Genomic DNA, 12,479 nt, shown 5'->3' with positions numbered 1-12,479 from the left:
GGCACAGTTCAATATAGATACCTCAGGGGTGTGTGGCCATGGAAAAACATGTTTTTGTTGTTGAGTGTTCTTGCTTTCTAGTAATTTTATTTTCTGCTCAAGGGATTTAGTATCTGTTCAGATACTTTATTTTTAAAGACCACATAAGTAATGACTTGACCTCTAATCTTAGCTTTGAAAATTTCCCAGACACTTATAAAGATAATGTCTGATGACCTATTGTTTGAGAATACTATTCACTGGCCAGCAATCAGTGCTATTTAAAAATGTATATTTTACTCTGAAAATTATTTCCATGGCTGAAAGACTTTGTTAGTAAAATCATGCATGTAATGAGATGATGTTTAGTTTTTTGCTAAACTCTAAGTTATGTTCAAAGAGAAGAAACAATCTACTTAATTAATTGTATTTTTCGTTGTTGTTCTTTTTTGGAATCTGTTATAACCCAGTTGGACAGTCCTGAAAGAGATTTGAGTAATTGAGATTTTCCCTTTCTTCCAGTGGAAGGGAAATATTTCAATTTACTTGCTTTAGGCTATAAAATAGTTTGCTCTTCCTTTGCCCACAGCAAGAATTATGAACCTAAAGTCACAAAACAGATTCAGTATTAACTTTTTTTTTTTTTTTGTGGCATGCGGGCCTCTCACTTGTTGTGGCCTCTCTCGTTGCGGAGCACAGGCTCCGGATGCACAGGCTCAGTGGCCATGGCTCACGGGCCTAGCCGCTCTGTGGCATGTGGGATCTTCCCGGACCAGGGCATGAACCTGTGTCCCCTGCATCGGCAGGCGGACTCTCAACCACTGCGCCACCAGGGAAGCCCCTCAGTATTAACTTTTAAAGTTTCCCCATATTTCCACCCTCATCAACTGTAAATAATGTGCCTGAATGTAAAATGGAAAAAGTTGAAAATTTCCACTTGTGCATTTTGAGCTTTTCAGAGGTATTATACACTCTGGATATAATAATAAAAGATACTGGGCCTTATACAGCACTTTTTGTGTGAGGAACTCATATAAACACTAATGCATTGATCCTAACACAGTACTTGATTGTGACTTTAAAAGGTCATGAGTTACTGCTGTTACAAAAATTTTTTTTAAAGGTTGGAGGAGGAGCTGTAATTTACAAATATTGTTTGAAAGATATCTAGATAAAAGTTGATACAGGAAACTGAAAAATTAAAGTTACGGGGGATTTTTATTGTTTGTTAACTTTTCTTCTAGCCTACAGTAGATTTTTATCCCTTTATGTTTTTTTCTCCTTTTGTCTATGAATATACTTGAAGCCCGATTCCCTTCTTAAGACCAGAAGGCACAATTTACTTTTAAGCTTTTATTCCTTCTCAGCCAAGAAGGCTTCAACCTGTGGAGGTTTCCTGAGTTTGTCATAACATAGTAATACATTTTATTTGTTCTCAATTGGAGATCATCCTTCTAGTTTTCTTAGTTTAATATTTGTGGCATATAGTTGTTGATTTTGATGAACATAGTAGTCACGTGGCTTAATCTTCAACTTTTTTGTGCTTTGTAGGTTTATTCTTCAATCCAAGGAGGCAATTCATAATCAGCTGTTAGAGAAACAGAAGATAGCGGAAGAAAAAATTAAAGAATTGGAAGTAAGTAAGTTTTGACTGAATACTGATAGTCGTAGTCGACTTTTAGGAAAAAAGTAATTATCGTGTCATATTAAATGAAAATGTATGCCTGCCAAGGTCATGTCACATTGTTTTCATTTTTTCTAATTGTGCTAGAGCTATGAAGCAGTCTTTTTACAGCAGTGTGTAAGACCAGAAAAAAGACTAATCTCTTGAAACCTTAGGGAGTTTTGAAGAAGATAGGATATTGTTAACCTGAATGTATTTCTTCCATTGCCTTTAAGTGAACATGTCTATTCTTAAAAAATATAATAAAATAAAAGCACAGTGTATATTTAAACACCATATGTTGTGGTGGATGGGCATGAGAGTAGGTAATGATAATAGTAGTCAAAGGATCTAGTTATATGACTCTTTCACACATTGTAATTCTAGACAAGGACTGAGTAGTAAGCTATAACTAATTAACTGTCCGAAGGGTAGTGCTCCAGTGAGGAAAACAATTTTTTTTTTTTAAGCTAGGGAAAAAGATGATAGGTAAGAGTAATAATTTAGTAAATCTTTGGAAAATTGGAGTTTATTATTACCATTTCTTTATACATTAAAACCTCAGATGAAATAGTCTTCTTGGGCTTTGGTGAATGGTCTATCCTGTATATAGTAAAAGTTGGACAGGACAAAAAAACTGGTTATTATTTTTCGGGACCAAGATTTCCTGAGATGGGGGTGGATACAGTGACTTCATAGGTCACTTTATCTAATTTCTTTGAATACTATTTGAGGCAGTGGTTCAGAATCTGACTCAGCCCTCTGCTGAATTGGTGAGACACCCCATGTAGCCTTCAGGGGATTTCTCAGGGACACTGACTTGGCATGGCTGGGGCAAGCATGTTGTATCTTAGGTTACTTAGGGTTATTTTTGTTTGACTACCAATGAGAATTTAAACAAACTTGATAGTGGCTTTGTAGCTCAGAAAATGTATTGTAAAACAAAACAAATAAGCAAACAAAAAAAAAAAAAAAGAAGAAAACTTATCCTGTAGTAACCAGGTTGTTATTATATCCTATTTTGTCAGCCCAACTCTTCTAGATTGAGTTTTCCAAACAAAAGTATCTTAAAAAAACTGAACGAAAATATTTCATGTAGATTACCAAAAAAAGTGTGTTTTTGCACTTGTTGGTAAATATATCTAAAAATTGTCCTGATGAATAAGTAGCAAGATGCAAAGTAATGTGTAAATAATTCTTTTTATGGAAACAAACAAAAACCAAGATCTGTATATGAACATAGAAAATGATTTGTAGGTATATATATTAAATTAACACTGGTTACCCTAAAGAAATTAGATGGGACATGGGGATAAAATTGTTTTTTTCTTATAACCTCTGTGTTGGATAAATTGTAACAAGTATGTGTTAACCTTTTTTTTTTTACCATCGTTTTTGGAGTATAATTGCTTTACAATGGTGTGTTTCTGCTGTATAACAAAGTGAATCAGCTATACATATACATATATCCCCATATCTCCTCCCTCTTGCATCTCCCTGTGTTAACTTTTATAATTTAAAAAAATCATCAAGGTAAAATTGCCACAGATGATGAGTTTAGCATACTATTCATTTCTGATGAATATTAGGAAATTCATTTTCCAAAAGTTTCGTTTCACGGAGTCTCTCAAATACTGGTAAGAGTATCCTGATATCTGTCAGGTAATAGAAATAGATTAGCTAGCTTGTTGGTATTTGAAATGCTAATTAACAGCTACAAAAAACTAGCAGAGTTAAACTATAGCCTCTACCCTACGAAGTTATTTTGTGTTTTTAATTTTTCATCTTATACACTATTTATATTATAAAAATGATGTAAGTATACTATAAAAAACAGTCAAAAACTAAAACATGATTAAACAAAAATAATGACTTTCTCCTCTTTCTGCATACTCAAAATGTCACTTTTATGGTTTGATGTGTATCATTACACTTTATAAAACTTTATTTTATAAACAAGTTCATACATATATACACTTTTTTTGAGTAAAGAGGGATTATGCTGTATATAATGTTTTTCATCATTTGACAATTTACCTTTCCATTTTAGTAATGTAAATCTAGTTTATATTGTTTCTTGTTTTCCATTTATCCTACCATCATAGTTTCCTTATTACCTCAACATTCAATTATTGCATGACCCCTGCCTCTGCATTTAGTGTTCTCTCCAATACTGCCCTAACCTGTATTTTTAATGGTATCACCCACTACACACACTCTTCTCTTCCCTGAAGCAATCCTATACTTTTTGACTGCCATACCTTTATAATTTTGTTACTTCAGCCTGAAATGTATACACATGTGCACAGACCCACATGTGCATGCATGCACACATACATTGTTAGTTGCAGTGTTCAGATTTTCTGTTTCTTACTGATTATTTTTCCTCCTTATTCAGTTAGTTATGAGAGAGTTGTGTCAGATCTCCCTCTGATGATAGTTATGAATTTCTCCTTAGTCTTTCAGTTTAGTGGGCAGTGGTATTTAGAAACTACTATCTGGGTGCTGTAAATGCTCATTATTACTGTATGCATAGTTGAGATGATATGTTTCATTTTGCTTTATATGTTTAGGAATTTCTCAGCTCTTTTAAAGATAGCATTCCATTGACTTCTGGCTTCCATTGTTGCTGTTTAGAAGTTATCAGCCTAATTTTTGTTCCTTTGTCTTTTCTCTGTGGCTACTTTTAATATTGTTTTGTCATCTTTCATGCTTTGTAGTTTCTCTGGTATATGTTTAGGTGGGGATTTAGTCTTTTTGCTTTTTTTCTTAATCCTATCTGGGTTAAGTTGAGTTTTCTGAGTTTGAGGATTAGTGACTCATCAATTCTGGAAACTTCTTACTATCTCTGAATATTACTTCTTCACTGTTTTCTCTTTTAAATGGTATTTCCCTCTGGAATTTTTTTCTCACCTTTAAACCAGCTGTTTCCATCATCTGCAGTAGCATCTTAACTGGTTTTTCCACCTCCAACTTTCTCTGTTCTAATCCTTTTAACATATTGAAGCTAGAATGACCTTCTAAAATGTTAAATCTGTTGTATTGTTCCTCTGTGTAAACCCCATCATTGTTCTTAGGGTAACATTCAAGCTTTTTAACATACCTTCAAGGCTGTTTATGAAATGACTCCTGTTTCTTTCTCTCATGTCCCTCATATCCTCTTCCTTCTCTTACACTGTATGCTCCAGACATGCAGAAATAGTTTGTTTTTAGAACTTGCTATGTTTTCTTTGTTTCTACTAGGTCTTTGCAAAAGTAATTCTCTCCGCCTGGGAACTTCCTCCTTCTGCTCTTACCAGCTCTGTTAATCCTTAAGATCTTAGTTTAGGGCTACTTCTTCTGAGAAGCATTTTCTGATTCCTCAGTGTTAAATTAAGTGCTTTTCCCTTGTTCTGTCTAATTATTCTACTAGTTTCATAGCACAGTGTGAGGATTTGGGCATATAAACTATCATCAGTTGAAGTAATTACAAATATGGTTTCCTATTACTTGGGAAGCTTGATGCAGATTCAGAGCTCTAAATAGTTTTTCCCAAGGCCTTCCAGTTATTACTCTGCCTTTCAAATATACAGTCTCTTCTTCTGGGCCCTAGTATTTCTTGTCAGTCCAGCGTATTTCATCTTATTTAATTATCATTATCATTATTAGTTTCTACCCTCAGATACCTTAAATTAAATTGAGGAGGCATAATTTATACATAACTCTGCAGACAAAGGCCAGGCTGTTTAATTTAGCACATTTTCATCTCTGATGAAGTAAGCTTTTTGGTTTGGGTCCAAAGTTCTAGTTTTTGACCAGAGCTATTAACTCGGCCCCACTGTGTGTGCCTACCCACCCCCTACCAGCAGTCTATATAAATGACGCTATGGATCATTCTTTTCCATGACATAACATAGGTGCTAGTCTGATCGGAGAGCCCATCTTCATTAGTATTTTCTAGACTCGCTTTTATCCACCTCCATTCTCTCTTTTTTTTTTTTTTTTTGCGGTACACAGGCCTCTCACCGCTGTGGCCTCTCCCGTTGCGGAGCACAGGCTCCGGACGCGCAGGCCCAGCGGCCATGGCTCACGGGCCCAGCCGCTCCGCGGCATGTGGGATCCTCCCGGACCGGGGCACGAACCCGTGTCCCCTGCATCGGCAGGTGGACTCTCAACCACTGCGTCACCAGGGAACCCTCCACCTCCATTCTTACTGTTTATGTTTGCCCTCTCCAGATTTTTTTCCCCAGTCCTACTTAACCTAGAATTTGTTTAGCTTTTGATAACTGTAGTATGCTGTGTCTACATTGTCAAGCAGCCTGGTGTCTCACTTGCTGGCCCTTTTCTTCTTATGGAGCAGAGGTGGGGGTACTGTAATGCTGCTGTCATGTCCTCTTTCTTTTGGGCCATGTGGCGCATCATGCGGGGTCTTAGTTCCCCGACGAGGGATCGAACCTGCTCCTCCTGCAATGGAAGCATGGAGTCTTAGCCACTGGACCACCAGGGAAGTCTCTGCCCTCATGTCTTCTTTTTTTTTTTTTGCGGTACGCGGGCCTCTCACTGCTGTGGCCTCTCCTGTTGCGGAGCACAGGCTCTGGACACGCAGGCCCAGCAGCCATGGCTCACAGGCCCAGCTGCTCTGCGGCATGTGGGATCTTCCCGGACCGGGGCACGAACCCGTGTCCCCTGCATCGGCAGGCGGGCTCTCAACCACTGCGCCACCAGGGAAGCCCCCTCATGTCTTCTTGATAGGGAGTTATATTACATACTAGAAGGGTAAAGACAAGTACCATCTTAACCTTGGGAAGATTGTCTTTTTCTTCTTAAAATTCCATATTTTACATTTTAATACCCCTATGTTGGGTTCTTCAGGCTGTAATCACTTTCCTGGGTTTGACTAGGAAGTGTTTTCATAACAGACTCATAATGTGATAGTGTTATATAGATTTTTATCTTGCCTTTATAGAGATGGTTGATCAGGTTCTGGGAGGGAATGTCACCATTTCTCTTAATGGCGATTAGCAGACCAATGATGGTAATCCGATTGAAGAGAAAAAATAAAATGCTTTAGTATGATAGAGTAACCATGTTATTTATGTCATTGAGGGAATTCTCTATTTAAAAAAAAATACTGATAATGAATAATTTTAAAGAAGATGGCTGAGTATATAATACGTAATACAGTATATGTTAGAAAATGCAAAATTGTACTTTTTAAAAATGACATGAGTATAATTGGGATTTGGAATTAGGACTTCATGAGTCTCATCTGTCTTTGTAAAAATAATTTTCTTTTTGAAATGTACAGCATTGCTACAAAAAGAAAGTATAGTTTTTTTTAAGAAAATTCAACTTTAGGTAAAGTTGAGTTAAAACCTTACTGATAGATTGAAGAGATATGTATCTTCTAAAGAGTGAAAAATACATCCTATATTTTTGCTCACTTTTTTAGAGGTAAAAAGAAAATAATTACTTGTGGACTTCTTTTGCAGTTGCAAAAACTTAGATTCAGCATTCAGATGAGCTAGAGCTGAATTTTTGATGTCTTGCCTTTTGAATCTCAAGTATTTGGAATCCTTGAGATAAGCTTTCAGTGGTATATTTGAACACATTTTGACCACTATTCTCCTATGTTCTCTCTCATTGAATTACCGCTTCAGGCTCATCTGCCTTCAGTTTAAAATCCCCATTATATTTTAGGCACACGCAAATACTGGTTGACCACTTTCCTTCCCCTCTTTCTCTGACGTGGTTACCACCCCTTCCACCACCCTAGTTAGCTCAGTAATGACACAATAAAAATAAGAATAAGGAAACCAGGACATTCTGGCCTACATAATGCCACTTCTGACGCAGAATGTTACAATCCCAGGGTTGTGAAATAGCCCTCCAGCCCATGCTATAAGTAAAATTTAAGAAACTGTGGAAGTCCTGGCTCTTCCACAAAAATGGCTATTATGGTCAGACAGTAGTTCCTGAAACAAGTAGGAAGACTAGTGGCAAGAAAACTGGATAGGAGGTGCCTGTGACACTCTGCAGTTGGCTGAGTTCTGAGACTCTGATGAGAAAATGTTTTGGAGTTTCCATGATTGAGGAGATTTTACTCTGCCTGATGAGGATCATTTTTTCCGTAGCATGGGTAGGCACTGGTAGGCACTTGGATGGATGTCCAGTTTTTGCCCTAAGTATCTCACTTTTGCGCTGGTACCTTTTTTTTTTTTTTTTAATTTATTTAGCTATTTTGGTTGCATTGGGTCTTCGTTGCTGCGCGCAGGGTTTCTCTGGTTGCAGCAAGTGGGGACAACTCTTTGTTGCAGTGCACGGGCTTCTCATTTTGGTGGCTTCTCCTGTTGCAGAGCACAGGCTCTAGGCGCGCGAGCTTCAGTAGTTGTGGCACGAGGGCTCAGTAGTTGTGGCTCACGGGCTCTAGAGCGCAGGCTCAGTAGTTGTGGCGCATGGGCTCAGTTGCTCCACGGCATGTGGGATCTTCCCAGACCAGGGCTCACAGTGTCCCCTGCATTGGCAGGCGGATTCTTAACCACTGTACCACCAGGGAAGCCCTGGGCTAGTACCTTTGTGTGTATGATGGGACACCCTCTTTGGACGTGATGTCAGGTGGACACTACTGTATGATAAGCACTGATTCTTACTTGTGTTTTCAATGAAGAGAGAAGGGCAGGTGAGAGCAAAGCCAGTGGCAGAATGTTTTTTTTTTTTTTGCAGTACACAGGCCTCTCACTGCTGTGGCCTCTCCCGTCACGGAGCATAGGCTCTGGACGCGCAGGCTCAGCGGCCGTGGCTCACAGGCCAAGCTACTCCGCGGCACGCGGGATCCTTCCAGACCGGGGCACGAACCTGCGTCCCCTGCATCAACAGGCGGACTCTCAACCACTGTGCCACCAGGGAAGCCCAAGAATGTTTTTTATATATTAAACAAGAGTTACACCCAATGGTTCATCTGCTTGCACAGCTCAAAGTTTAGAATCCATCAAAAAAAATTAGTCATTTATTTATTTTGTAGTGAAATATAGCATTTACAGAAATATGTATTAAAATACATGTAGTTTAATCAATAATTATAAAGCAAACACGTGTTACAATCATCCGAACCAAGAAATCAAAAATTGGCAGACCACCAGAGCACCGCCCCCTACCTTTCTTTCTCCCTTCTATTCCTGCCTGCTCTCCCCCTCCCTCAGGTAACCCTAACTTTTGGATAATTATTTCCTTTCATAAAAAATATAGTTTTACTACCTATGTGTATATCCCTCAAGACAGTTTTTGAACTTTATATGAACAAAATCCGTCTCCATATTTTTTGCTTTGCTTCGCTTCTTCCTCAACATTGTGTTTGTGAAGTACATTCATGTTGAGATTGTGATTTGTTCATTTTCATTGCTGTATGTATTCTATTATATAGTTGTACCACAATTTATCTTTCCAGACAGCTCATTTTTACCCTTAAGAAGTCAAGATGTTCTCATGGAGCATTTGCACAGTTTCTCTCTTAGCCTCTTGGCTGAGGAGAGCTATTTTTCAGAGACATCTCCTACTCCAACCCAGGAGAGTTTGAGTACTAGAGAGCAGTAAAGTATAAAATGTCTCTACTCTAAATATTAGCTTGGTGATTTCCCACCTTCAGTAGTAACTAGATAGCTAGGCACCTCTGAGTGTCTTAAAAAATTTTTTTAAAAATAATTACAAGATTAGTAAATTAATCTCTTTCTATGTTGTTTTGATTTTGGGAGTCTTGGGTGAAGTTCCTCTTATTGTTTCATATGTTGGGATTTCACATATGAATACTTATCTCTTTATAGAGTTCATTTGTATTCTTAACATTTATAAAAAAGGATGTTTGTTTTAAAATAGTTTTTAGTTATTTAAGACTTGTCTAAAAGAGCCTGATGGTTGGAAGGCTAGAGTTATAGTGAACTATATATATTCTCCACATCCTGGTGTTTTAGGGCTTAATGTAGCTGTGTGATCCTCCTCTGTGACTTTCAGAGAAGAATGAATCTGAGTAAGTCCATATATGCTCTTTTTCTGGTTGAGTATTCTTTATTGGTTATTATGAATATTATCAATATCTTGGTCAGTATATATGTGTTATGATTCAAGTGATAATATTTGCCCAAATGCAAACTATCTATGATATATTTCATTTGATCAGTAGAAATATTTCAGGTCTGGTAAGAAGTTAGATGTAAACAGTCCAGATAGACTTGCCCTTTATAGACAGCCTTTCTTATTTGTCTGTGAAATGCATATTACAGATATTTTACACACACACTCCTTTGATTTGATCTGTTCACTGCTGTGTGTCTTCGTTTTGTGATTAAGATTTCCAAAAGGATTTGCATTCCAGTTAGTCCAGAATTCAGCCTTTTGCATCTTGATTCAGTTATTTTCTTCTAGGATACACTCCGGGGGTGGCCCGATTCCCCTCCTTGGAACACTTGTCTATAACCACACCAGACTATCCCTTTGAATACTTCAGAGGGTTGTTGACCTCATCCTTTGCTGCTGTATGCTTTATATGGTCTGTACTTTTCTTTGTCTGACCATAAATATTTGTCCTTAGCCTCCGCCCTCCCATGCCTGAGAGTTCCTCCATTCATTTTCAGGCTGCTTAGTGAATTATTTCTTTTGATGAGTTAGAATTTGAAATTTATTTCGTGTTATTGCATGCCTCCCTGCTCTTGTAACTAGATGGTAAGGTGAAGTTAATCAGTATACTTTTCTTTACCCTAGATTCTTACTCTGATCAGTCTTTATATGACAAGTCTCTTTTAATCTGAAGTAATAGATGCTGGCCAGAAGAAATGAGTTGTTCAATACTCAATGTGGAACAGGTCACACCTGTAGTAATGAGCACACTGTAATTAATCAGCTCAAAAGAACAAAATCCAAGCTGATATTTGAACCATGAATGGAGATCTCAAAGTCTATTAGACTTATAGAAGAACATTCATTACCCTAAATTCCTAATTTAAATACTAAATTCCTAATTTAAATACCTTCTGTTGAGTTAGGAGTTCTGGATTCTAGCCCTTGCTGTACTCTAAGCCTCAGTGTCCTCATCTGTAAAACAAGAGGGTTGGATTAGAAGATATCTAGGGTCACTTCTATTAAGTTTATCATTATAACCTTGGTCTTTTTCTGAATTGCCACTTTAGGAGCAAAAATGTCCCCTTAAAATGAAAAGATGGAGGGAGGCAAACCAAAACAAAAAAACCCCAGTTTCCTTTCTGTTTAGATCATTACCTTAATTTATTAATTGTAATCCTATTTTTGCAGGTAAAATAAAACTAGTTGTCTGCCTACAGCTTTGCCAGCTAAAATGTAATACGAGGTGACAGCGTATTGTTTGATATCTTTGTAGTAGTTGCTTAAATAACTGAAATCACAGAGATGTTTGTGTGATGGCTTAAAGGTAGTTTGTATTAGGTATCACCTGTTTTAGAGATACTTTTGGATAGAGCTGTGTAATAGCTTATTAACTCCACATGCATAAAGTAACATACTCAGGGAGACATCATTTTATCATTTGTAGTGCTTTATCCTATAGTGTCATGTAAAATACATGATACTTAGTGGCAAAAAAAATTCAGAAAATATTGAAAAATTATTAAATTCTTTGAGTGTACATGGACTTTTATTATAAGTGGTAAATGTTATAAAATGGGTTTTAATGAATTTTAGTTAATCTGCTGGTGCAGATAGTTATACTGCTTAGGACTTTACCATTTTTATTTTACAATTTTATTCATTTTTCAAAGAATTTTTACTACATTATTTCATTTAAAAATAGTGTCTATGGTTGATGCTGTCTTGCTAATTATGATTTTCTCCCACCTCACTTTGTCTTGTTTTGAAACAAATCTCTCACCTGCCACCAGTATAATAAAAATATATGAATTCCATCACTATTCATGAGGCCATTCTTTTGGGTACATAATTATCTTGTGCTGGAATTTTTCCAAAATGGACACACATGCATTGTAGTCCTAACTTTTGTGTAAAACAATTTAGTTCATTTTATTATGCTTTTGTTTTTAAGAAAACACATGAGGGTGGAACAATACTCCAGGTCAGGAAGCATTATCAGTTTCCACTGATGTTTTATATGTGCTGTGTTTTTATATGAGACTCTAAAAGCTCAAACTCTGTGATGCTATAAAGACATGGAAAATGATTCTTTCTTAGGGTTGGAGGAAGTGATGACTAGTGTTTTTTTGCTGGTAGTATCTGATAATCCCCCCTCCCTTTAGCTATTCTAGGCATGTTTAGTTGTCAGGCGTTGTCGGACTAAATTGCTAAAAATAACAAATAAGGGGGAGACTGTTCTAAGGCCAGCTCTTGCCACTGTCTGTAATCTGTTTAATTTAGTTCCTAAGGAGAAAGGGCAAAAGGAACATGGTGCCATTCTAATTGAATGGGTTTTTTGTTTAAAGTGCTGACAAGTACATTGTTTGAGCTCTCTCTTTTCCCAAACCCCATAGGGCTCATGTACCCACATCCACTTATAGTGGAGAGCCAGAGCTGGGGGTCTCAAGAGCATCCTCTAATCAGTGGTTGTACTAGAGATTAACTAGGTGATTGTGGTCTTTTGCTCGAATTTAATGTGGCTTTTGACAGTGGAAATGTGCAGTTAGTTTGTGAGAGAGGGTGAGACAGAGAAGATGGTAGTTAAAATGGAGGAGTTATTGTGAGAATAAAGACATTTATTTAGTACTCTCTTCTGCCCTAACTCAGTGTTCCCAGAGAGTCAGGTTGTTTGATAAAACTAACCACACATGTGACTTCAGTATACCTGCACGTAATTTTAACCCCCATTACCAGCATAAACCTCTATGTG

The 12,479-nt window shown here is 37.3% G+C and overlaps 1 protein-coding gene across 2 annotated transcripts in view; it reads left to right on the top strand.

Annotated features, from left to right (window-relative positions):
- Positions 1 to 12,479, top strand: part of PFDN1 (prefoldin subunit 1) — a 60,517-nt gene that overhangs the window by 26,772 nt on the left and 21,266 nt on the right. For both annotated transcript variants that reach the window (XM_082651085.1, XM_082651084.1), the window contains exon 3: positions 1,531 to 1,615. In XM_082651085.1, coding sequence (XP_082507211.1) covers positions 1,531 to 1,615 — 85 coding nt within the window. The remainder of the gene's footprint in view (positions 1 to 1,530; positions 1,616 to 12,479) is intronic.

The sequence above is a fragment of the Grampus griseus genome (genome assembly GCF_964374135.1).
Source record: "Grampus griseus genome assembly, chromosome: 3".
Classification (NCBI taxonomy): domain Eukaryota; kingdom Metazoa; phylum Chordata; class Mammalia; order Artiodactyla; family Delphinidae; genus Grampus; species Grampus griseus.
This window is presented reverse-complemented; position numbering and strand designations above follow the sequence as displayed.